Source organism: Elaeis guineensis, chromosome 5 (assembly GCF_000442705.2).
Source record: "Elaeis guineensis isolate ETL-2024a chromosome 5, EG11, whole genome shotgun sequence".
NCBI classification, from domain to species: Eukaryota; Viridiplantae; Streptophyta; class Magnoliopsida; order Arecales; family Arecaceae; genus Elaeis; species Elaeis guineensis.
This window is the reverse complement of record NC_025997.2, coordinates 132643846-132670922: the sequence shown is the minus strand read 5'-3', so window position 1 is coordinate 132670922 and position 27077 is coordinate 132643846. Positions and strand designations below refer to the sequence as shown.

The 27077-nt window shown below is 45.2% G+C and overlaps 1 protein-coding gene across 7 annotated transcripts in view; it reads left to right on the top strand.

Annotated features, from left to right (window-relative positions):
- LOC105046242 (RNA polymerase II C-terminal domain phosphatase-like 2) overlaps positions 1 to 27077 on the top strand; it is a 41878-nt gene that overhangs the window by 10567 nt on the left and 4234 nt on the right. For 2 of the 7 annotated variants that reach the window (XM_010924771.4, XM_073258717.1), the window contains exons 9-15: positions 14937 to 15073; positions 15155 to 15208; positions 15834 to 15930; positions 22115 to 22338; positions 22435 to 22515; positions 22712 to 22777; positions 23724 to 23794. In XM_010924771.4, coding sequence (XP_010923073.1) covers positions 14937 to 15073; positions 15155 to 15208; positions 15834 to 15930; positions 22115 to 22338; positions 22435 to 22515; positions 22712 to 22777; positions 23724 to 23794 — 730 coding nt within the window. Of the gene's footprint in view, positions 1 to 2595; positions 14421 to 14936; positions 15074 to 15154; positions 15209 to 15833; positions 15931 to 21662; positions 22042 to 22063; positions 22339 to 22434; positions 22516 to 22711; positions 22778 to 23723; positions 23795 to 27077 lie in introns of those variants that run through there. The other 5 variants (XM_029264907.2, XM_073258716.1, XM_019850805.3 and 2 more) reach the window with 4 other exon arrangements.

Sequence of the window (27077 nt, the reverse complement as noted above, 5' to 3'; positions counted from 1 at the left end):
CTTGCCAGAAGAGTGGTGGGGCCACGTGAAGTTTGTTATGGAGAGTGGAGTGGTGTCCGTTGTCGCGACTTGTCAGAGAGTGGTGGGGCCACGCGGAGTTTGTTATAGAGAGTGGAGTGATGTCCGTTGTCGCGACTTGTCAGAGAGTTTGGGTCGGACGGTTGAAGCTCGGTTGGGATGTCTGGTGGAGCGAAATAGCTCTCTGTCTCAGCACTTTGAGAGAAGCTCGGATGCTTTCGAGGTTGCTGACGAGTCAACTGTTGTAGGGTGCCTTAGGTTCTGATGCTGCAGATCGAAGTCATCTGCTGTAGAAGCTCGAGCGAAAATTTTCTGTTGGAGAAGTCCGGCAGGAGTCCGATCGCTAGAGAAGTCTGTCTGAAATTTGTCTGATGTAGAAGCTCGTCTGAAGACTGTCCGCTGGAGAGATCCGGTTTCACGAGGAATCCAGCAGAAGGTCGACCGATAGTGGAGTTCGGAAGGCGTTGTGGAAGTTCGTCCGCTGGAGGAGTCTTGGGGACACTGTGGAAGGTTGACCGCTGGAGGAGTTTGGAATTCAATTCTATTGTAGAAGTTCGGACGGAATCCGATTCTTATAGGAGTCCGGAAGGAGGCCACTTACTGTAGAAGCTCGGACGAAGATCGGTTGTCGTGGAAGCTCGGATGGAGACTTCTTATTGTAGAAGCTCGGATGAAATTCGGAAGGTGGTCGACCATCGTAGAAATTTGGATGGAGTCTGGTTACTGTAGAAGTCCTGCAGTCGGAGAAGCTCGGCCATTGACGAAGTCCGAAAGAAGTTCGGAGTAAAGTCAATCGTGGTTGGAAGAAGTCTGGAAGAGATTCGGAGAGTAGTCGATCACTGTAGAAAATCGGCTGATAGTGAAGCTCAGAGAGCATTTGGAGCAGTTCGGTAGATGAATGGAGGAGCTCATTATTGGAGAAGTCTGGATGGCACGATAGGAGTTCGTCCGTTGGAGGAATCTGAAGGACACTGTGGAAGGTCGACTGCTGGGGGAGTCTGAATGGTATTATGGAAGCTCGGACAGTCGAGGAGGTTCAGAAAGACGCCGCACAAGGTCGGAAGCCAGAAGAGCCCTGGGAGGGTCGGCCTCTTACGAACTTCGATTGGGGTTATTTTATACCCAACACCAGTCCTCCTACTTTCGAGTTCGGATTCTGAATGAAGTACAGAGAAATTTTTGCAGTCGAAGTTGCCTTCCTCGATTTCTGTACTCGATTGTTTCCAGATATTTTGGCGTTTGGCGCGCTGATGCTAGAGTCTTTTCAAATCGAGGTGATCCGAAAAGATTTTTTCGGAATTTTCGTTGGAGCGTTGCTCTAGGTAAGGCGCAATAATGATTCTGTCAGTCGTCAGCTGCCTTCAGTCGCCTGCCATGATGAGTGAGACACGTGGCGGTTGTAGATCGGCTAGAGGAGATCTGCAATCATTATTGCGTCGGACCTAGTTGCCTATTTAAACCCGCCCCCTCCTTTAGGGGTTTCACTTTGCCTGAGAGTTTCTTTGGTTCCTTCTTCCCGAGAGTTTCGTCCTCTTCCAGTGTCCCTCTCGGCCTTAGGCATTCTTCGGGTCAACCCCCATCACTGCATCTCTGCATCTCTCGGACCAGCTTAGGTTAGTTCCAGAACCTTCCCTTTTTTTTTGCTATTTTTTTATTTTTTCTCCTTTGCATTCCGCCTGTTCGGTTTTCCGCGAGCACCCTGTTTCTTATTTTTTTCAATTTTTTTAGGATTTTTTAGGATTTTCACTGGATTCAAAATGTCCTCCAACACTTCATCCTCTCGCAGTTCTAGGAGTTCGTCCGTTCCAGCCCCCTAAAATCTTGGTTCTGTAGATGAACTTCGTCCGGTCTTTGTACCAGACATCATTCCCAGCTCTCTGTCTCCGGACGAACTCTCACTGATTAGGATTCAATACGGGGTTCCTCCGAAGTACGAACTGGAGCTTTCCGGACCGACTGGCCGGGCTAGCGCCCCTCCCCGGCTATTTCTGTTTATACCAAAAAGCTTTCCGCGTCGGGCTTCGACTTTCGCTTCCACCTTTTGTTATTGCTCTTTTTCGTTTCTTAAACATTTCTTTAGTTTCTGTAGCGCCGAACTCCTTTAGATTTCTGATAGGATTTCTTTTTCTCTGTAGTTATAGTAGAAGTTCGGCCAACCCTTTCTTTGTTTAAAAATTTCTATACCTTCAAGTGTCATCTTTCGACGAAGGATTGGTGGTACTTCTCCTCCCAGTTCGGTAGAAAGGGGTTGCTGAAAGGTGCCCCCTCTTCTATCCACAACTGGAAGGAGAGGTACTTCTATGTCCAATGCCCGACCTTGGAGCTGGGGTTGCCCCTTTGGGGCTCCTTGAGGGACTCCGTCCGTCGGGCTTCTAGCTTGGGAAAGGACGATCTTGAAGCCTTCAATAAACTCGAGGCTTATCCAGCTCCTCTCCTCTCCGACCTTCTGAAGAAGCAACTTTTATTTAACGTTGGTCTAAGCCCTCTCAACCCTGTTGGTATTTTTTTTTTTTTAGTCATTCGCTACTTCTCCTTTCTTGTTCTTGTCTAAGCTGTGTCGATCTTCTTTCATTGCAGATATGATCGCAGACGCAGCTCGAATGCTGGCCAAGGGTCTCAAGACCCACAAAAGGAAAGACGCCGCATCCTCGGGGGCGGCGAAGAGGGCAAGGGTAGAAGAGACTAGCTCGGCCGCGCTTGTCCAGGCGGCCATTGCCGCCGACGCTCCCTCCGACGTCGAGCCCGCAGTCCCCCGAGCCTCTCCAAGAAGCCCCCCGGTCGAGGTTCTCGCTCCAGAGACTCGTCCCGAGGAGGCGTCGGGGGCCAAAAGGAGGAGGAAAAAGACGTTGGCCCGCAAGAGCCGCAGCAACAGGGCTGCCATCGAGACGGCCGACGGCTCCGAAGAGGATCCGGGGGAGAATCCCTTCAACAATAGGGATTTAATAAAGAGATTGGTCGACGGATGCATCCTGCCTGAGGTCGTTCACAGGATCGTCCACGTCGATCCTGAGCAGCGGGTCTGGGATTCTCTTGGGTCCTTTCTCCAGGTAGGTCAATTTACTTCTTTCTTCTTCTCGCTTCTTTACTTAGCTTATTTTTTAGCTTTTATATTGACTCCCTGGCCGTTCTTGCAGATTGGACACCAGCTCATCGCCAACATCGAGGTGATGAACAACGCTAAGAAGGAAGCGGTCCAGGCGGAGGAAGGTTGTCTGGCCGAGGCCGCCCGCCTCAAGGAGAAGATCGCCGAAGTCGCGAGTCTCCAAGAGGTGCTGCAGAAGGAGAGACAAACCTCGGCAGATCTGAGGGCCGTCTTGGAGGAGGAAAGAAAGAAGGCAGAGGCCGAGGTCTCCAAGCTGAAGGCACAGATCCCGACCCTGGTCTCGGAGGCAATGGTCCGAGCAGTGGAGTTCAAAACCTCCTCCGAGACGAGGGATTTGAAGGTCCAGTTCGGCCAGGCTGCCTTCATCAAGGGCTTCGAGCTCTGCCAGGAGGTGGTCGGGAAGTTTCCCGAGCTGGACCTCGGCTTTCTGGATGAGGCGTCCGACGATGAAGCCGGACCTTCTGAAGCCGCTGCTGGTCTTCCTCCAGTCGGGAGTTCGACTGCCGCGGCTGCGACGGCCGACCTTCCGGGGGCACCAAGCTCCTCTACTTCTGCCCCAGAGGTCCGAAACCTCTAATTTTGTATTTTTTTTTTGTTGCGACTTTTCTTCGTTCTCTTGTACTTAAGAACTATTTAATCAATGAAATCGGATTCTTCTTTACAGAGAGCTCCTTTTTCTTACTCTGCATCCTTTTTCTTCTCTTTTGTTTTCTTGCATTGATTTGTGTTGTGACACTCTTGTCTCCCAACAACAGTGCCCTGTCAAAGCTCTTCCCCTACCACAGGGGATTCCTCTGAAGTCGATGATCCGGGATCTCAGAAGGGAAGTTCGTCACCTAACGAAGAAATCAAAGAAGTTGGATGATGAACTTCACCGGCTGAGGAAGAGCCATTCGGAAGCCACCGCGAAGGTTACTCGCCTTCGGGATCTCCACAAAAAGGGCTTCATGGATTACACCCGGAGGAAGGCCGACTTCGTGAAGGAGCTTGAGGAACTCCGAAAACGCGCCAGCGACCGATCTCGGATTCAGGCTTCCAAGATCAGCTCCCTTGAGGTCGAGCTGGCGGCTGCACGGGAGAAGATTGGCCAGTTGGAGGGGAGCTCGTCCTGGCTCACGACTCAGGCCGACCATGATCGGGACTGGTCGAAGAATTTCTCCGACCTCCAAAAGCAGCTGCAGGACGTCGAGGCGAACTACAACGCCTACCGAGTCGGCTGGTGCGGGCAAGTAGACGACTACCGAAGGAGGCTCAAGATGGCGACCGACGAGGTTGCCCGCCTTCAGAGGCAGTTGTCTGAGAGAGTCCAGGCCGTTTTGGTACAAGGTTCCGACGAGCTCCGCTCCTTGAGGGGGACCATGGAAGAACTGTCCATGACCCTTGGGCAGGAGAAGATCGAACTGCAGCGGCTGAAGATTCAGCTAGCTTACGAGCAGCAGGCGGTCAAGGATACCGAGGCGGAGTCCGAGGTTCTGAGGAAGAGGCTTTGAGAGTCGGAAGGCGAAAGCCGGCGGTTCCACCAAATGTATCGGGAGATGCTTTTAAGGAAGAAGAAACTGGAAGAAGTTGAGAACTTAAAGCAATCTCTGACAATGACTGAAATCGAGAGTCCGAAGTCTGAAGAAGTCGAGCTTTCTTAGAGCTTTTTTATCTTTTATTCTATGTATTCTTTTCTTTTCTGATTTTTTTTTGGCCTTCAAAAGCTTTTGTAAAGCATTCTTTACTAATGAAATAAAATGGAATTTTCTCATCACCTTGTATAATATTGCTCTGAGTTGTCGTTTACCGAACTTCTCTTATCTTTTGTCTTGTTCGATGTCGACGTTGTTTGAAGGTTCCTGATCATCGCTGTGTTGACTCGTTCTTTTGTTCATGACCAAAGGTCTTTTTGAGGCCATTCGAGTTTAACGCTTTCCGGTGTACGAGCTTGGGGCCTGAACTTCTCGTTACTTTGAGGAAGTCTATTTTCTTATGCTAGTGTTGGGCTCCCCCTTAGAGACTGAAGATTTTTGACGGGTTTTCTTTCTCGTTGAGACGAGGTCCCTTGAATCTTAGATGTAGTTCGTTTTTTCTTATCTCTGGTGTAGCTCGTCATTTTTTCTTTTTCTCTCCTCCTTTCTTTATGTTTGGACGAGGGTTTTCCTTCTGCTCCTAACGGGATTGTAGGGATGTAGAGAAGCTGTTGAGGGGCTTTTCTCCTCATCTGGTCTCAAACGATCAGATTTTCGTTTGTGTCAGGATGAGGTTCTCCTCCTGTTTCCGACACAATCAATTTCAGCTCATGTTAGGATGAGGTTTTTCTCCTGTTCCTAACATGGCTGTGGGGGCACATAAGGGCCGTTGCAAGGGCCTCTCCCCCCATCCGGTCTCTGAATAACTGAGCTTTCGACCTTGCTCATGTTAGGACGAGGTTCTCCTCCTGTTCCTAACATGGCTGTGGGGGCGCATAAGGGCCGTTGCAAGGGCCTCTCCCCCCATCCGGTCTCTAAATAATCGGACTTTCGATCTTGCTCATGTTAGGACGAGGTTCTCCTCCTGTTCCTAACATGGCTGTGGGGGTGCATAAGGGCCGTTGCAAGGGCCTCTCTCCCCATCCGGTCTCTAAATAACCGGGCCTTCAACCTTGCTCATGTTAGGACGAGGTTCTCCTCCTGTTCCTAACATGGCTGTGGGGGGGCGCATAAGGGCCGTTGCAAGGGCCTCTCCCCTTATCCGGTCTCTAAATAATTGGGCCTTCGACCTTGCTCATGTTAGGACGAGATTCTCCTCCTGTTCCTAACATGGCTGTGGGGGTGCATAAGGGCCGTTGCAAGGACCTCTCCCTCCATCCGATCTCTAAATAATCGGATCTTCGATCTTGCTCATGTTAGGACGAGGTTCTCCTCCTATTCCTAATATGGCTGTGGGGGCGCATAAGGGCCGTTGCAAGGGCCTCTCCCCCCGTCCGGTCTCTAAATAACCGGCCCCTTCTTCGGTTCATGGATGGAAGGGCTGATTCTTCTTTGTGTCGGGCCTTTCCCTCAAATCATTAGCGCTATCGAGCTGGGGTCAGTCGAGAGACGCTGTATTTCGGATCCCAAAGCTGGAGGGGGAGGACTTTCATGACTCCATGCGGTTGCGGGAGTACAAGATTCCTCCCGTGAAGGATCTGTTATCAGAGCAGGCCCTCTTCTGTGTCGGATTGAGTTCGGCTGATTTTAGAGATCAGTTTGGCTGACGTGGCTTTTTTTCTTTTTTCTTCTGCTTATCAGTTTTGATTTGCTGACTTCGGTGCAATGTAGGGATGAAGCCAGAAGAGCTCGAGGCACTCCGAAGGAGGAGCACCCAGCAAAAGAGGAAGGCAGTCCCTTTAGCGGTCGCCACTGGGGGCACGAAGAAGCAACGGCCCATCGACGGAACCATCGGGGGCACGTCTTCGACGACCCCCGTGCAGGTGGAGGTCCCTTCAGCGCCACCTCTGGAGGTTATTGCCCCTGCACTGGTGGCTCTCCCAGTCCCTCAGGAAGGGGGGACATCAGCCCACTCTCCCGATCTGAGAGGCCAGTGGGAGTGTTTGGTCGAAGTCCCCGAGAATGCGACCATCGAGGATTACAAGATTGCCCGAAGGACCATGGAGGGGATACTGCTTCAATCTGACCTCTCTAGGATTATGCAGCAAAGCCTCGGGGCACGGCAGAAGGAATCTGTGTCTTCCTTTGTTCGGGTAAGTTTTTCTGAAATCTTCTTTCCTGTTTTCTTTGCTTTTGTGCTAACTTTGACTTCGTTGGCTTTGTTGGGGCACCATTTTATGGCCTTCATCGATTCGGCAAGGGAGGTGGAGACAAAGCTTGCCGAGGCCCAGAAGAAGCTGAAGACTGTGGAGGCCGATGCCTGAGCCCAGGTTGAGTCAGCCGAAGCTGACGACAAGTGTCTGAAGGAGGTGCTGGAGAAGACGGAGGTAGACAAGGTTAGAGCAGAGGAGAGAAAAATAAAGGCCGAGGCTGACCTGGCCGTAGAGAAGAAAATGCGTCGAGCGATGCAAGCCGAAGCCCTCGAGGTCAAAAAGAAAATGGAGAGCCAAATTGCTGAAGCTGGGGGACTGGCTGTGGAAGCCTTTCGGGAGGTCGCAGAATTCTCCAAGATCAAGGTAGACTTCAGCTTCGAGGCCTACACTGCAGGGCAAAGGGACTGCCAAAGGAAGATCGCGGAGCGCTTCCCTGGCATTGACCTGAGCTTTCTGGGGCAGGAAGAGGCGGAAGAAGCTGAAGGGGGTCCGACACTCATTTTCCCCAAAGTTGAGGGGATTTGTGAGCCCAATGCGACTAATGCGGATGTCCCCCCGCCTGCTGGAGGTGCAGAAGGGGCCCATACTCTGGCAGCGCCCACGGAACCTCAAGCTCCGATAGAGACATTGCTAGCCGAAGTGGCTTTGGGACCTTTCGTCGAGGCCCGAGCCGAGGTTAGAAATATTTAGGATCTTGTATTTTGCTTTAAATCGAATATAAATAACTTTTTGATGAATGAAAAGGGATGTTTTCCTTCCCCTTTATCTGTGTTGCCTTCTCTTTTTGTGGATTGCTTTGTTTGATGTTTATTATCTGCTTCCAGCTGCATCGACATAAGCAGCGAATTGGCTCCTCGGCCATAATGCCGACATTGCTGATCCAACCTAGGATCGAGGTGTTTGAAAAGGGGATCAAGAGGGCAAGGAAAATAGCGGTCGAAGCTCAATGAGAGCTACTAATAATGAAGAAGTACGAAGATGCTTCGGTCGAGGTGAATCGCCTCCGTGAAGGCTCCCGGCAAAATCTCTGCCATTACATTGCCAGGAAGCGTGAGTTGGTAGAAGAAAGGGACGGAATTGCTAAAGCAGCAAGCAATGCCCGATGGAGATCGGCCGTAAGAATAAGGCAGCTTGAGGGTGAACTTCGTTGGGAGCGGATGACAATCATCGATCTCAATTGGATGGTTGGAAATCAGTGGCGCGTGTTGGCTGAACTCCAGTGCAATTTTGCTTCATCTGAGAAGGCCAACGATGAGCTTTGCGAGATCATCATGAAAGAAAGATCGGAGGCGGCGGAGCTTCGGATCAAGCTAGTGGAGGGTGAAGTTGCCAGGAGGGTCATCCAAGACAAAGTCAGGAATAAGGCAGCTTTACTCAAAGCCGCTCAGAGCAAGGCGGTAGTCTAGATTGCTAGCGCAACCCATCAAGCCTTCAAAGCTGGGTTCGAAGAGTGTGAAGCCCAAGTCTTTGAGCTCTTTTCCGAAGTGGACACCAGCCTTCTTGAAATTTCAGAGATCAGATCTAAAGAGCGGGAGAGTTCGGCCATAGTACTCACTCTTGGTCTTGAGGGTTCGCCAAAAAGGATCTCGATTTTGTAATTTTTATGGCCCAAGCCAAACTTTCTCTTTTTACTCTTTTCTGTATGATCGCATTAGCTGTAATCCTTTCGCTGTAATTATTGTGAATGAAATATCTCATTCAAAATTGAACTTTCTTACTTCTTGTTCCTTTGATCCCTTGCAATTTTTCTTCCAAACTGTATTAAGCAATTTCACGTTGATTAGGCAGAATTATAGGAACACCGTCTGTCTCGAACCCTCCTATCGAAAGGAGGGACCCTTAGCCTTCCGAAAGGTAGGGTCTCCAGGTTTTTGGACTTCCCATTGAAAAGCGCGGTCTTTATTATCGTCCCTGCACACATGAGATGAGAGAATTTGCCGATCCGATTTTAGTTAGGCCTTCCGATGCTCGATTTCGAGGGGAATCGAATCTTGGACATTGGCTTTGTAAAGTTTGATGGCCTCAATTTGATCTCAAGGATCACCTCATTTGAGGCTTTGGTTTGGCCTCAATCTAACTTTGGATGAGTCTTGATCCCTGCTTCAGTTTAATGCTGTTCTTGACTTTGGATTTGCCCACGAAAGTTTTGCGGGTCTTTTAGGGCCTATTTTCTCTTTCGGCTTGGATTGCCAGCCCCCCATCTTCGGGCCTGTTCAAGTTGACTTGAGGGGTTGGCTCTAGTTAAGGGATGCTAAGATGGCTCGGTCATGGGTCCGGAGGTCCTTATAAGGTTTTGGTCTGCTGTAGTCTCTACAATCCTCAAGCGCCTTTCGAAGGGCGTTAGGGGTTCAAAGATGTCGTCAATTATGGCCTACTTTGGTCCCTGGGCTTCCACATGTACTCCGACCCATGGATTCGGCTAGGCCTAGTTGATGTGGGTGGCTTCTTCGGCCTCTTGCAGGAGGTTTGGCCCGTCTTCAATCCTTTCGGGATTCGACGGCATCTTTGCTCTATCGAAGCTCGATGGCATCTTTGCTCTATCGAGATCCATCTTCGGCACCTTCGGGATTCGGAAGCATCTTTGCTTTATCGAAGTTCGACCGCATCTTTGCTCTATCGAGGTCCGTCTTCAGCACCTTCGAAACTCAATGGCATCTTTGCTCTATCGAAGTTCGACGGCATCTTTGCTCTATCGAGACTTGAAGGATTTCACCCTACTTTGGCCTGGCTACTGTGGGTGGTTACTCCGGTCCCTCGCAGGAGGCTTCACCACACTTGACATCGTAGGCCTCAGAGATCCGAAATTCGGCGATATCTTTGCTCTACCAAAGCTTGACGGCATCTTTGCTCTATCGAGGTTCGTCTTCAGCACCTTCGGGAGGGCAGTATCTTTGCTCAACTGAAGCTCGATGGCATCTTCACCACGCTTGATATCGTAGGCCTCAGGGATACGGAACTCGGCAACATCTTTGCTCTACCAAAGCTCGACGGCATCTTTGCTCTATCGAGGTTCGTCTTCAGCACCTTCGGGACGGCGGTATCTTTACTCAATCGAAGCTCGATGGCATCTTTGCTCAGTCGAGGTCGGAAGAAATTCATTCTATTTCGGCCTGATCGATGTGGATGGTTACTCCAGCCCCTCGCAAGAGGCTTCACCATACTTGACATCGTAGGCCTCTAGTACACGGGGCTCGATGGTATTTTTGCTCTATCGAAGCTCGATGGCATCTTTGCTCTATCATGGCCCGTCTTTGACATCTTCGGAGCTCGACGATATTTTTGCTCTACCGAAACTCGACAGCATCTTTGCTCTATCGAGGTCCAAAAGATGTCATCCTACTTCGGTCTGACCGATGTGAGTGGTTACTTCGGCCCCTCGTAGGAGGCTTCACCATGCTTGACATCGTAGGCCTGAGGGATACGAGATTTGGCGGTATCTTTGCTCTACCGAAGCTCGACGACATCTTTTGCTTTATCGAGGCCTGTTTTTGGCACTTTCGGGACTCAACGACATCTTTGCTCTATCGAAGCTCGAAGGCTCGAAGGATTTTATCCTATTTCGGCCTTGTTGATGTGGGTGGTTACTCTGGCCCCTTGCATGTGGCTTCACCATGCTTGATATCGTAGGCCTCAGGGACACAGGACTCGGTGGCATCTTTGCTCTGCCGAAGCTCGATGGCATCTTTGTTCTATCGAGGTCCATCTTCGGCTCCTTGTTGAAGAGCGAGGTCTTGGCATCCCAGACGACTAATATCTTCGTGAGTGTGGACTTGCTGAAAAGCAGAGTTCGGCCTCAAAGGGTCCGGATCGGTTATCCCCTGCTACTTAGTTGCCGAGGGCTTCGATCCCTCACAGAAGAGCGAGGTCTTAACATCCCGAACGACTAAGGTCTTCATGGGTGTTGACTTGCTACAAAGTAGAGTTTGACCTTTGGGAGTCTGGATCGCTTATTCCCTATTACTTAGTCATCGAGGGCTTCAGCCTCTTGCTGAAGAGCGAGGTCTTGACATCCCGGACAATTAAGGTCTTCATGAGTGTTGATTTGCGGAAAAGCAGAGTTCGGCCTTTGGGGGTTCGGATCGGTTGTCCCTCGCTACTTAGTCATCGATAGATTTGGCCCCTTACTAAAAAGCAAGGTCTTGACATCCCGGACGACTAAGGTTTTCATGGGTGTTGACTCGCTGAAGAGCAGAGTTCGGCCTTCGGGGGTTCGGATCGGTTATCCCCTGCTATTTAGTCGTCGAGGGCTTCGGCCCCTTGTTGAAGAGCGAGGTCTTGACATCTCGAGTGGCTAAGGTTTTCATGAGCGTTGACTCGCTGAAAAGCAGAGTTCGGCCTTCGGAGGTCCAGATCGATTATCCCTCGCTACTTAGTCGCCGAGGGCTTCGGACTTAGTAATTCTTTTTCACATATGACAAGTGTCAAGAAATCCAAAGGAGAAAATTCATTAAAAAAATGTGGAGTTCATTGATAATACACTCATAGATTTTCTGAATTCCAAGGATGGGATAAAGGAGTGCCATCCAATCGCTTCAGGCGATAGGTTCTTGGTTGGACGACCTCATCCACGAGATAGGGGTCTTCCCACTTCGTGGAGAGCTTTCCTCGCTCTGCAGGTTGGGAAACTTCGGCACGCTGCAGAACTAGATCGCCAGTTCTAAACTCCTTGCTTCGAACACAGAAGTTGTAGTAGCGGGCCACTCGGCGTTGGTATGCCGCCATTCTTACCCGCACCTCTCGAGTTTCTTCAAGCAGGTCCAGATTGGCTCGGAGTGACCCTGCATTGTCCTGATCATTGTAGTTCTCCACCCACGAAGAAGTCTAATCTCCACAGGGATAACCACTTTTATTCCAAAAGAAAGGTTGAAAGGGGTTTCTCCCGTGGATGTTCTTTGAGTGGTGCGATAAGCCTATAGGACCTTGTGTAGTTCATCAACCCATGCTCCTTTAGATCAGTCTAGGTGGGTCTTCAGTCCCTGCAAAAGGGTTCGATTCGTTACCTCTGCTTCCTAATTGGCCTAGGATGTGTGATCGATGTAAAGTGGTGAGAAATTTCAAGACTTCGACAAAACTCAGCTAACTTTGAGTCGGAGAATTGGCAGCCATTGTCTGTGATCAGAACTTGTGGGAGGCTGAAACGGCAGATGATGAACTTCCAAACGAAGTCTTTTACTTTGGCTTCGGTGCTTGTGGCCAGTGATTCGGCTTCCACCCACTTGGTAAAGTAATCGATGGCGACCAGCAAGAACTTTCTTTGTCCCGAAGCTTGCGGGAAGGGGCCTAGAATGTCCATCCCCTATTGGATGAATGGCCAAGGGGTGCTAATTGGCGTCCGAGGGATGGTAGGTTGATGCTGAATATTGGCATTTCACTGGCACTGGTCACAGCGGTGGATGAACTTAGTCGTGTTCTTCTGTATTGTAGGCCAGTAATATCCTTGTCAAAGTATTTTATATGCCAACGTCTTACTATCCAGGTGATTTCCACATATGCCTTTGTGCACTTCTCGGAAGGCATAGTCTGCTTCGGAAGGACGAAGACACTTGAGGAGAGGAAGGGAGAAGATCGCTTGTAGAGTTTACCCTCATGGAGAATGTATCGAGGGGCCTGATACCTGATTTTTCGAGCCTCCTTTAAGTCCGGCGGTAGGGTCCCATCTTGTAGGAATCGGATGAATGGGTCCATCTAGCTGGGCTCATTGTCGATCTGCAGTACGGGCAATGGCTCCTCAACATTAGGCTTTTTCGCGGACCTCAAAGAATGAACTCTGGGGCAGATCGTTCGGCGCTAAAGTTGCCAACTCGGAGAGCAAATCGGCCCTTGAGTTCTCAGACCGGGGCACCTGCAGGATATCAAATCAGAGAAGGCTGAGATGAGATCCTTTACCTTCAGAAAGTACTTCATGTTCTCCCCCTGTGCCTCGTACTCTCCTTTGACTTGGCCGGCCACCAAGTGGGAGTCGTTGTAGATCTTTAGCTTCTGCACTCTGAGCTCCTTCGCAATCTTTAGCTTGGCGATAAGGGCCTTGTTGCTGGCGATCTCTCTGCCTGAGGTCAGTCATCGAGGTGGATGTGGTCGAGGTAAAATCGCCACTAGAGCTTCGTCCGAACACCTGCAAAACAAATCCTCATCGGGGGTGGCGTTCTCCGGTGAAGACCCTCCCACGCTCAAGTCAGGAGATTAGAGAACAATGAGAGGAGAGGGCAAGGAGTCGATTGCATATCTTGGAGGATCTCGGAGCCTTAATTTATAGGAGAGGAGTTTAAGTCATATTTGTCTCTGAGTCTTGATGATTTTTGGATTTGTCGCACAGATTGATTCGGAGAATATATATATATATATATATATATATATATATATTTTTTTTTTTTTATGGGAGACTCGATCGTGGAGGAGTTCTACTCTATCTGAACTTTCGCAATTTGAAGGAGTATCGGATCTGATGTGGAGATTAGCTCGGCGACGGATGAGCTATGATGGATCGTCCGTAGCCGAGGTATTGGAGTCCGTGGAGCAGCCGCTTGTCCTTTTGTTGGTTGAAATAAGTTGGTTGTGTACGAGCTACGATAGGTCGTTCGAGGATGAGGTGAAGTAGGACTAATTGATCATTTTTTTTTAAGGTTGGTCGCTACCTGGCAATCTTCACGAAATCAGCCAAGTCGGCAAGGTCAGAGGTTGCCGAGGCTCTTCGTGGGGTTGAGGCGGCAGAAAAGAGGGCCTCCAAAGTGGAGGAGGCTAAGAAAAGGGCCCGGTTCGAGGTTGAGGTTGAGAAGAGGGTTCGGTCTGCGGTTGAGATTTGAGACGAAGCATCTGAAAGAGGTGCTGGAGAAGGTCGAGGCAAAACTTGCCTTTGAGAAGAAGAGGCGACATATGGCTCAAGAGAGGGTTATCGAAGCCAAAAAGAAGGTTGTGGGCTAGGCTGTTGAGGTGGCTCATCGGGTAATGGAGGCATTCCATGCCTTCGAAGATTTTGCTGAGGAGAAGGCCAACCATGCCGTCGAGTCCTACATCACCGATTGGACGTATGTCGGCAGAAAGTCCTTAGGCATTATCCTAAGTTGGACCTCTCCTTCCTGGACGAGAACGAGGGTGAGGATGACATTGACCTTATCAAGGTCCCGCCACCTTCAGGTCCCGAGGCTGTTGCCATCGATGCCATCTCTGCCCTAGTCGCCGAGGACACCCCTTCACAAGCCGACAATGTCACCTGCATCAGATTTTGAAAGTCATTTTTAAACATAAAAAATAAATTATAGGTGTCAAACATATTTTTTTGCATTAGATTTCATCTTTTTAAAAAGGAAAAAGGTGATGCGAAACAGGCCTTAAATGTTGTCACTGCATATGCATTACTTCCCGTTTTTGTTTCTTAAACCCTTTCTTGCAGCCGTTTGCAGAAATAGTAATTTGGTTTTACACTGTTGCATTATGAGCATAGGTTCTAGCCAATGCTTGTCTTCCGGTCTCGGATTTTTTTTCTCTACATGTTGCAGATTCATGTATATGATGCCTCACTTAGCTGAAGGAAGTCTTCACTTTTTAGCTTTTGAAATCAGGGACCTAAAGCTTCGCATGAAACATGCTTTTTAGAAATTATAATTCTATGGATTAGATTTCTTGTTCACTGGAATTAGGCAGCCATAGGAAGCAATTGATACCCATATGAGCCCATATACATACATAATGTGGGCCCATATTGACTCTTTCCTGAGTATATCTGTATGTGCAGGCACGGGCATGCTCATGCATCTTTATAGCGATGGTCATCAGGGAAATTATTGTGAACCAAGAAAAAAGAGAAGAAATGCAGTAAATATGCAAAGGACTTGCATAAGCCATTTGTTCCTCTAAAAAAGTTTGTTCTGCTTTGCGTTGCTTTTTGTAGAAGCATATGGGGCATAGGTTTTTGAAATTTCAATACATGCAAAGGACTTGCATAAGCAATTTGTTCATCTAAAAAAGTTTATTATGCTTCATGTAGCCTTTTGTAGATGCATATGGTGTATAATTTTTAGAAATTTAAATGCTGAACTGACCTATTTTTGGGTGAAGATGATGAGCTATCAGTAAATCGAGCATCTGCCAACAACAGAAGTTGTCTTGATAGTGAAACAGGGCAAATGACTCTACTGCCATCCTCCTTATTTATTGGAGTGTTGCAAGAAATTGGCCGGAGGTGTGACTGTAAGGTAGTTTGAGTGGTATTTTTGTGCAAGGGTTCTTAGTTGGTGGAATCTCTGACTTGTGGCACTTCTTTTATTTCTATGTAGGTTGAGTTCAGGTCCGTCATAGGCAGCAGCAAGGACCTGCATTTTTCTGTTGAGGTCTGTAATTACGTGTCTATTTTTATGAATATGCATTGCCATTTCTAATCTATATCTTTGTTTACCCATTCTTTCTTCTCTGTTCTGGAGATTAGCATATGATATTGTTTAGCACCTAGGATGTCAGATTTCTTTATTTGCCTCTATCCTTTCAATTTTGCCTTGTAGTTATGGTAATGCCATCAATTTGTTTTTAGAAAACAACCAAATTGAATCTACTTTAGAAGGTTTGAAAGTGATGTACGGATCATGTATTGGTTGGTACATATTGCTGTATGCCCGTGTCTATATGGCATGGCATGTCCGTGGTGCATATATAGGTACTGCATTATGGTGAGTTTTTCAAACCTTCCTTTGGATAAGGTAGTTAGTAATTGGAACTTGAAATATGATAGATGTGATTATTTTTTGTTGGACAGCTGGCTTGAAATCTAACCGGGTAGCACATACAGAGACAATTCTCTCTTGCATTTTGTTTTACCTAGGAGCTTATGAAATCATTTGGTTCTTTTGTTTTCTCTTTAATCTGGCTTGTTCAGTTTCTAATTTGTTCATCAAGGAGAAACAGTCTTTTACTATGTTACTGCAAATGTTTTAAGTTTGCCTTGCTGGTTTATTGGTTCAGGTTTTATTTAGCACTGAAAAGATCGGAATTGGGATGGGAAGAACAAGGAAAGAAGCTCAGTTACAAGCTGCCGAGAATGCTCTCCGCAATTTGGCTAGTAAGAACCAGTTGATATATTCCTGAAGTTTAATAATTGCGTGCAATTTGGTGATGAAGTTTCACTTGATAGATTTTGTTGTTTGTTATGCTCATGGACGCTTGCTTGGTAATCGCTTAAAAAGAAACAAAGAAAGAACTTGGAGATGCTACTGAGCTCTCCATAATCTGTCACTTGGGAGATGCTGTGTACTCCATAATATATCCAAAATGGACACAATGGGATTTTGATGAACTGCTGTTGCAAAATAGGTGTTTGGCCTTAAAAAAAAAAATTCCCATACACCAGTAATTGTGGAAAAAATCCGATTTGCTCCCATTCTGGGTATACTTTTGGGGTTTAAGAATGCTCTTGTTCGGCTGGTTTTTAATTTGTATAGCTATATTTGTTCATGTCTAATAGACCTTCAGTATAAAAACTGGGCTGCTCAATCTCATTGTTACCAGACAGTGTGTTTGCCTTTTTAATCTTTTTATGCCATAAGAACAGATGGAGGCTAGGGATTTGAAACAAAATGGAGGGGGTATCAGATGTATCGAGTGTGGTGCATATAATGCTGATCTGCAAGGGCCTCTTCTGAGGTTTGTCCAACTTGTCCCAGAAATAGCTCTTGATAAGTCTTTTCTGTGGCAAGTGGTGAGAATGCATTTGGTGGTGGGTGTTGGAATTTGACGCCTCGAGATTCGGTCCATAATAAGTCTAGAACGAGGTCCAGGACGATGAACGGAGTCCAAGAACAGCCCAAATGGAGTTTGGATTTTAAAAAATGCGTGCAAAGGAAGCCAACACGGAGGTTGGTACGGTCCATGGGCCACCGAAGGGCCCAATGGGCCAGCGGCGGCACGGGCTAGGCCTGGCAGCATCGCCGCGCCACCCAGCGCGTGCGGGTTTGTCGTGGGCGTGCGGCGCAGCGCGGTCGTGTGTGGGCGCGCTGGCATGCAGCCCGTAGCGTGCGACAACGCTGGTGTACCTTGGTTCGTTGTGGACCGACGGTCCATGAGAGGAGCCATGGATAGCGAGAGCATTTCCAAGGCGCTTCTCGAAGTCCACCGTGGACCAGACTCGTTTCGGAGGCATTTTTCGCTGGTGATTGCGCGATCGGATGGCTACGATGGCTTGCGATCAAGGTCTGATGATTCAGAATGAGTTTGGGTGCTGAGGAGATTTTTACTCCGATCTGGGTGAGGATTTAGGTGTTTAAGAAGACCTGTGGCCAAACAGAACCAATGTGTTGTGATAGCAATTGACAGAGCACCTGAAGCACCAGACGGCGGAGAGCAGAGGCTGAGAGGCGCCGACACAAAGCAGAAGCAGGGAGCTTCGGACAGACTGTCAGGCAGCGGACAGTGATCGTTTCAGAAGTTCAGGAGATCTCTTAGAGAGAGCTTCTTGTTGAGAGAGAGGGATTGGTGTACGACGGTTTGAGGGTGTGATCTTTTATCAATTTTTTTTTCATAGTGAAGCTTGCATGTCCTGTGGAAGCGAGCCTTTTGGCTAATCCACGTACTTGATTGTGTTTTTTGTTTTGTTTTTTCTTTCTTCCTGCTGCAACGCCTGGTATCAGATCCTGCACAACAAATAGTATCAGAATAAGTAATATCACAATAATTGGTATTAGAGCTAGATGGTACCAGGACGCAGGTTGCGGCGGTGGTGATCAAGATTGAAGATGGAGAAGACAGTTTCAATCAAGATGGAGATCAACAGGTTTGATGGAAAGAGCAATTTCTCCTTGTGGCAAGCAAGGGTGAAGGATGTGCTCATCCAGTAAGAGTTGATCGATGCTTTCTTGTGCGAAGAGATGTCGGCTATCATAGAGGCGATGGATTGGAGGCGGCTCCAGATGCAGACGGTGAGTACGATCTATTTGTATCTGACAGATGAGGTAGTAATTCATATACTTGGCGTGACTTCTTCGATAGTGCCGTGGTCAAAGTTCGAGTTGTACATGACGAAATTCCTCACCAACACTCTCTTCCTCTGGAGGCAGTTCTACAAACTGCGGATGACTGAGGGACAGCATGCAGGAGCATCTCAATCACTTCTAGAAGATCCTCACCGATCTCCTCAGCGCTGGTGAGAAAGTTGAGAAGAAGATCATAACGTTGGTCTTGCTAGCATCGCTTCTCCTTTCATATGAGTCCTTGATGACTGTTTTTTTAGTAGAAAAGAGCACCATCAAGATGGATGAGGTCACCGCAGCGATTCTCTAGAACAAGATTCTCAGGTGGGAGAATCCATCTTCGAGCTCAGACGGCGGCAGCTTAACTTTAGCGATTTCTAAAGGAGCAGATGATAGCAGATAAGTGGCAGGAGATCGCGAGGTGGACGGTCCAAGTCCAGGACGAGAGATTTGAGCAAAATCAGATGTTATCGTTACGACGAGTTGGGGCATCTAGTTAAAGATTGTCCACAATAAAGAGATCGGACGAGGACTGTTGCAGCGATGGCCAGTAGCGAGTCAGAGGATGATGTTCTGATGATATCTGACGAGATATCTACTTTCCAGTAGTGAATTTTAGATTCTGCATGCACCTATCATGTATGTTGTAGAAAGGAGCTGTTTGACTCTCTGAAGAACAGTGAGGGCACTGTTCATCTGTCGGATTGATCGAGCTGTGCGATCAGAAGCATCGGGACGGTCAGTTGGAGGTCACGTGATGGTGCAGTGAGGAGATTGGGGGAGAAGATCCAAAAACTCTTAGAGTTAGGAGGCCGAATATCGAGTTGAGGTGAAGATTGTTGGGATTTAACATCTCGAGATTCGATCCATAATAAATCCAGAACGAGATCCAGGACGACGAACGGAGTTCAACGAGTCTAAGAACAACCAAACGGAGTTCGGATGGAAAAGATACGTGCAAAGGAAGCTAGCACGGAGGTTGGTATGGCCCATGGGCCGTCGGAGAGCCCACTGGGCCGACGGAGGCCGATGGTGGCGCGGGCCAGGCCCGACGTGCACAAGCCGACCAGGGGCACGCGGCCCAACACGGACGTGTGCGAGCTGGCCTAGCAGGCGCACGGCCCGTAGTGCACGACAGCGCTGGTGTACCTCGGTCCGTCATGGACTGGCGGTCCATGGGAGGAGCCATGGACTGCGAGAGCATTTTCCAGGTGCTTCTCGTGGGCCACCATGGACCAAACTCGTTTCGAAGGCATTTTTCGCTAGTGATTGCGCAATTGGACGGCTGCGATGGCTTGCGGTTAAGATCTGGTGGTTTAGAATGAGTTTGGGTGTTGTGAGGAGGTTTCTACTTAGATCTGGGTGAGGATTTAGGTGTTTAAGAAGATCTATGGCCAAACGGAGCCAGTGTGTTGTGGTAGCAGTCGGCAAAGCACCTAAAGCACCAGACGACGGAGGGCAGAGGTTGAGAGGCGCCAACACAAAGCAGAAGCAGGGAGCTTCAGGCAGACTGTCAGGCAATGGATAGTGATTGTTTCAGGGGTTCAGAGGATCTCCTAAAGAGTGTTTTTGTGAGGGAGAGTTTCTTGTTGAGAGAGAAGGATTGATGTACGAGGGTTGAGGGTGTGATCATCTTTTGTAAATTCTTTTTTTCATAATGAAGCTTGCATGCCCCGTGGAGGCGAGCTTTTTGGTTGATCCACATATTTGATTGTATTTCTTGTTTTGTTTCTTCTTTCTTCCTACTGTAACGCGTGGTACCAGGTATCAGAGTGAGTGATATCACAACAGTGGGAACAGAAGTATTTATTGTGATCCAGAAACCCAAATTATACAATCTTAAGAAAAGCGGGATATTGGAAATCACCTTAGAGAAGGAATGCAGCATCCTTGATGTTCTGGGATTTTGCAAACCTGGAGTTCCCCTGATTGCAGAAATTTCCTTTCTCTGATCACTAATTCTTACCTCATCTTCTGCTTGTGCAGGATTTTTTGAGGTACTATAGTAATTTATTCTGTGAGAAAATTTTAGCTTAACCAGCATATATTCCGTTAGAAGTCTTGTTTAGTTTAATGAATATGAGAAGTGTATAAAGTTTAGCAATGCAAGTTCTCTCAGTTAATGCCTTTCTATTTCTTTCTTTAAAGTTGTCTCCATCAATAACCTTACTGGTAGTGGCAGGTAAATATGCTACAGTTTGAACTTATAATTGTGCTTAAAGATGGATGTAGTTTGCCATGTCGTATCTTGTCTTCTTTCATCTACATCTGGACTTTGAAAGTCTAGAGGAATCTTTACACTGTGCCTTGGTTTTGGTGAACTTAAAATATCTAAGCTATAAGGTAGGTCTGCACCTGCTGGTTAGACATGTTGGTTTCCAGTGATACCCCCTCTTGCCCAAAGTTGACTTGGCCATGAGTTTGTAAACTGCTTTCAATACCACAAATCATGCCTTAAGCTGATCCTGTACAGATGAGATAAAGCTTGTGGATTGAGTACATAGTAATGGCTATTACCCAATCACTTACAGGAGCTGACTTTTTGGTCCATTTGACCTATATAGACCCTTAGTTGAGCCTGAAATAGATGGACCAAAGTTTTATAACTTGGTTTTGGTTACGGTTGAGCAAATAACCGAAACCCGAAGAAACCTACCCAATTTAATTCAATAAACATTGGTTTCGATTGGTTGAAAGACATAAATCGGGTGGAATCGGATTGAGATTTGTAAAAAATTGATTATTTACGATTGGGTTTAGTTCCTACACTTTTAAACCATATGAAACCGAATCAAACCGATGTAGTATTTCACAAACTCATTTTTATTTTGGGACGGCGTCGTTTAGACTTCAATACTTCATTCTAAAAAACACCGCATCACCTATTTGAATTAATGAGAATATTAATGTTGAATTGTTGATGGAAGCACATCAAGTTGAAACAATTTTAAAGTGAAAGCTTTCAGATATGGTTACTTTCAGATGAGTAAATCTTTTAATTTTTTAATTTTGTTTTATACAGGTTCAAAAATAAGCCCAAAATTTATAATTTTTAAGGTTTAGATCTTTTTTACATTAAATTGACAAAAAAAAAATAAATAAGCTTAAGTGGGCCAACATTGGACTTCAAATCAATATTGGGTCTACATTGAAGCCTAAACCGACACAATGCATCTGAACCCGCTACAAACCATTCACTTCGGTTTTAAACGGTTTATACATGATAAACGGTCGGCAGCGGATTGAATTTTCTCCAACCTGATTGGGTTCGGTCGGATGAAATTTTTCTCTCAACCTGATCGAACCCGACCTATGCTCAGCCCTAGTTTTGGTTTTGGATTCAGTCCTCCCAAGTAGGGTGTTGGTTTTGGCAATTTCAGTGATTCAGCACTTTCAGCTCAAGTTTGAAACACAAAAGGAAAATTTATTGAAAAAATTAGGAGTAATAAGAGAAAAATGTCATGGTAACATGTTTTACATAGTTTTGATGCATGCGGTATAATTTGTTATCACCACTTTCATGGTTTCTGTGTTTCTAGGCTGAAAGCTTGAAAGTACGTGTTCTCTGAACACATAATAGTGTAAATATTGATAATAGTGAAATAAGCTTATGGAAAGCTACATATGGATATAATTTGATATAATTAACACCATCGTATTGCCAGACCGAAGGCAACATGTCTGGTGATACCTTATCTCGCATAATGCTGACGACTTAACTATTAGTTCACTGTCTTGATATTTGATTAGCCTAGTTTTATGAGAACTCTCTGCTTTTGGCATGTGGAAACACATATAATGACAGCTATTTCTATTTATGGTAGCGAAGGTTTGCCGGATTACACGAGACATACCGTACCATACCGGTATGTTATACTGTACCATGCCACTACATATCAATACTATAATAAGATGGTACCCGTATGGGGTCTGATAATGAGACGGCGAACCTTGGTAATAGCACTGGGCTCGTGCTGTTCATGTGAGTGAAACATCTTGGATGGATGGCTGTCATTCCTGATTGTTTTTTTTTTTTTTTAAGTTTAATTTCAGAAATATACTTCTAATTTTGTTTGATGCAAGAAAGTATTAAATCAAGATTGCTGTGTGTCTTTATCTCTTTGACGAAAGAGTTATTTATAAGTGTATAGTTGGCTGAATGTTGAATAGAATTTGTATTCGTTGAGAGATTTGTCAAAGACCTTTTTTTTCTCTCTCTGTTCACTGTAGGCGATTACTTGCTTAGGTTGTACTTTGTTTCCATTTCTTTTGGAAATGCAGGCAACTATGTATCATTTATTGCACCAAATTCTGGAAGTACTAATAGAGAATCAGATAATTCTTCACTTGGAACTGAAAATGGCTTTCTACGAGATATTATCAATCCTGTTCCGGATGAGCCGTCTAGGAAAGATGACCTTGTAGGTGCAAGTACATCCGAACAGATGGCTCAGTCAAATGACTCAGGAGGATTTTCCTCTGTCCTATCCAGTATCAGAGAACTTGTAAGAGATGAAAATTGTGCTGTACCATAATTTTGTGTCACATTTGGCAGTCATCTTATTCCCATTGTGCTGACCAAATATAATGGCCATGTCTAGTGTTTGGAGGGTCAAAATATAGTCTTCCGAGATCAAGCCCCAGCTTCCGTGACATTAAATAAAGGAGAGCACTATTTTCAGGTAAATCAATCGAGACAACTGGATTTTAATTGTTATATACAACTGTCTTAAGGTTAATGGTTTTAATTGTTTTATAATGCTAATTTTCCTTGTTCAGCTATTCATAACATCCCTTTTTTTCTCATACATATTAAACTTATATGCTAATTATGATGCACCTAATATCAGATGTGGATTCTTGTAATCTATGCTGTAGGTTGAATTAGCGGGACAAATTTTAGGAAAGGGAGTTGGTTTGAGTAGAGAGGAGGCAAAGCTTCAGGTTGTACTATCATCTTCTGCTGTTGCCTGTTTTCTCATTGCTCAATCTATGCAGAGTGTGTTTCAGCTGTGTATTTTTTAGTCACTTTAATATTATCAGCTTCAATCTGACCTGCTCTAGACTCTCTAGTGTCGGGAGCCTCATGCACTCTGATGCCCTTTTTTATTATTTTTTACAGAATATATTACATCCTTTTGCTACAGTAGTTCATCCTAGAATTGTTCATTATATGCACATCCTAATGTTTATTTTTCATCCTATTGCACTAAAAATTTTCTCAAGCCAAATGCATAAATATAGGCCTGTGCTAATATGTTAGTTTGCATGATTAAAAGATTAGTGATTAGGAGTATCTCCATAGATCTAATCTATCTGGGTCTGGCCAAGTTGCAAGTCATTCTAGTTACATCAATAAGCACCTGACATTCACTTTGAGGTGTTTCAGGCATGAATAGTTAGGTCAAATGCAAAATGTAGACAAGATTTCATCATCATTTCTAAAGAGCACTTCATTAATTTTCTCCTGAAATATCAGGTATAAGTGTTCAATAAGACAGCAAAGAGAAAATGCTTAAAAATTCTCAACTTCAAGTTTGTGGTACTGAGCTCTTTCATGCTAGAAATTTAGGGCCATTAATTAAAACTGGGCTGAATCAACAATTTTCATCATTCATTCTCATCTTTCAGGAGTAATTTCTTGCAATACTCCACCTGATATGATTTTGATTTATGCAATGATTGAGCTTGTATTGGCATCCCATTGAAAGGTCATTTTGATTTATGCGAAGATTGAGTTTATATTGACATCCCATTTAAAGGTCATGTATTTTGCTACTCATTGAACCTTCGCACATACTTGTTTTGTCACAAGTCTAGCTTGCAAAGTGCTTTATCTCTTATGTCCAAGTTTATGCCTAACTTCTAGTCAATTGTTTACACTTCACAGGCTGCTGAAGAGGCACTCAGGACTCTGAAAGCGACACACAGCTCACAAAGGCAAATTTCAAATTCATTAAGGTAATATTTTCATCATTGTTCTTCAGCTTTATATAGATTTGGACATTTTAGCTCTCTCTGATAGATCATATGAACAAATAGCATCAATTGATGGCAGGCAAGTTAAGCATTTTGAAATTTAATTATTAACATTTGGCAATACTAGCAGGGTTCGCCGAACCGTCCCAAACCGGATGGTTTGGGGCGTGCCGAACCATATCGGTAGCTAATTGGTGCGGTTCGGACATTTGATTTGGAACGCCAGTGAAGACGGAGTGAGAGAGAAAGAGAGGAAAAGGGGGAGAGAGGAGGAAAGGGAAGGGAAAGGTCGATGGTGGCTCGTCGAGGCCTCCGGGGCTATCGATCCTTCGTGAGATGCGAGAAGAAAGAGGGAAGGGAGAGAAGAGGGGGGAGCGGAAGGCGGCAGGGAGGCCGTCGGGTAGCCACTGTGACCGTCGTGGGTTCGAAATAGGGGTTCGCCCCTATTTTATCATGTTTCTTAAAAAAACATGATACACATTGAAGCTCATTGTATATCGTGTTTTTTAAAAAATATGACGAAACAGGGGCGAATCTCTATTTCGAACCTGCAGCGGCTGCAGGGCTCTTTTGGGCCGTGGGGTGGCCATCCCACGGCCTTCTGCTCCCTCTCTCTCTCTCTTCTCGCATTTTTTTCGTGGAGGACTGCAGAGTCTGAGAGGTTTCAGCGGCCTCCACGGCCCTCCAGTGGCCACTGTCGGTGTCTCTGTCGGTCTTTCTTTCCTTCCCTGCCTCTCTCCCTCTCTTTCTCTTTCCTTTCCTCCCCGGTTCATCCCTCGTTTCCATGTTAGTTTAGGCCCGATATGGTCCAGTATGGAGGCATACCGACTTGTACTGTCGGTCGGCCGGCTGGCAAAGGATTCGGTTCCAAGTCCGCGATCCTTGGGCAATAGTTCTATACCTTCTTTTAAGTGTATAGACTTTCCTCTAATACCTTCATTGAGTGAAAACAAGTGAAGATACAAGAGTTATCATCATGTTTTGATGTTTAAAGGTATAATTAATGTTCTGATTAAGCTTGGTGGGGATATAAGCACATTGGCTTGACACATTGGACTTTGTGATTTTCTTCAAGCACCGTTTATTATTCATGTTTCCAATGGAATGGTTAGTTGACAGATATAATACAACAGAACAATTAACGAAGTGGTGACTTTCAAACTGAAAGAAGTGTCAATGAAATTGCTTTACAAGAGAAACCCAATCCAGTTTATTCAAAGTAATTATTCATGATTACGTAATAATCTTACCTATAATGAACTTTACTCATCCATGCAAGCAAACCTCATGTGCTCTGATGTTATATATATCTCTTCGAGAATATTATACTTTGAGCTACTAGCAGGTATAGCATTACCAAGATGAAATTAGGACTTGATATATGTTCAAGAGTGAAGCTCATTGATAATTCAGATTGCAGAATACTGTTACAATAAAATGAGAGACTTTAGCCTGCAGGTTGAAATCTTTTTTTTTTTTTGTGTTAATTCCTTTTCGTGGATAGAAGTTTTTTCCCCCAAAAAGGATGTTTTGGTAAGTGGTAAATGCCTGGAAGTTTTGTTGGATTGACAGCTCAAGTGAGAGAATTTTGTAGGTCGGTGAAGCATAGACTTGTATGTGATACGATAAGACTATGGATACGTCAATACAAATCTTGGAAAGGTTGGATGCAATACGGCTAGGATACAACAATGATTAAATATGTCTTTTTAACATATATGTAAAAAAAGCATCCAAAAAGCATAGTAGGCTATCAAAATAACATATTCCATAATTTTAGGTACCAGTTTTGACACCCATATCACTACCCAATCGATACACCCTGTGTCAAGTGTTGGTATGGTACATCTCTTGGCACTAACAGTCAGTGTGTGGTGTGTATCGAGTACTTTTTCCCTGTATTTACTATATGGTATGCACTGTATTAATTGGTATGGTCTGGTACATAAATTTTTGCTTTATGCAAGAGAATTAACTTGATATCTTCATCATTTAGTTATCATTCAAACCTATATATCCCAATCGATGCTCCATATTTTAATATCGACATCACAACTCAAACAATAGCATTATCATCAAAAGGTTCACATTCATAAAAAAAGGAAAGAACCCTGTCTAGGAAGTATAGGGGTGCTTTTCCAATTTTGAAATATAATATACTTAACTGCTTTCAAAAAGAAATTTAAGCTACTTAACATAAGTATCAAACACATATCCTGGTAGAATTTGATTTATACCAGTATCCATACGTATTAGATATGGACATGACATGTGATTTTAAGTGTCCATGCTTTCTAGTTGTCTTTAGGCATATTATAGTGGAGCTCAACTTCTGCTACTCCTATATACAAATGTTGAAGGTCTTAAAATTTTTCATGATACATCTATCTGGTCCCCATGGATCATGAGAAAACTAGCCTACTTAATTTGTTATAATAAGCAAACAGTATGTGATACAAGTAGCATCCTTTCCATTTCATAAAAAAATAGAATTTTTTTACATAGTAGAGAGCTTTCATCCTTTGCCTCAAGAATTTGAAGCATTTTTTGATTGTTCTGCATTTCACGGAGAGGATATGGTTATTGAATTACTTCTTGGTGACCAAAATTGCTTTTTGTATAGTTTGACATGCAATAGAGAAAGATAGGAAATTGCAGCCCAGGTTGTTATGAAGCCATCTGAAAATTCATAGAAATAATTGTTTCCTCTTTCATATAAGGTGATAAGGATAAGGCGGAGAATGGAGACTTCACTTAACCACATAATTTTTTTTAATTGTTTTAGCATTTTCCTGTTTAGTGCATAAATCTACTAATATGCAACAGCAAAGGCTTTGAGGCTGGCTTCATGTGGCTGGTGCCAGTACCTGAAGCTAGGCCCCACCTCAATAAAAAAAATTCCTCTTCTTGTCTGGGTGCCACAGGTTGGAAAAATATGCATGTGCATTGCACGTGCAGGGCTCTTGTAGTTTATAAATAATTTTCAAGCTTTCCATGAAAAGAAAGAAGTCAAGCCAACAGACGTGACCTAAAATGCTCTAAAGGGCAAAAAATGTTATTATTGATGAAGGTGATAAAATTTTTGGCAGGTGAGGCATCAACTGTTATCATATATTTCTAGAATGTTTTGCACGATGCGTCATGCAATAACAGTAATTTAGCCAAACTTTTGCAAGATTTCTCTAAGGTTGTTAGAAAATGCAGAAACTTATATTTGCAACTTTGCATGCAAATTTTTTATTATATTGTTCATAGCTAGTCATTG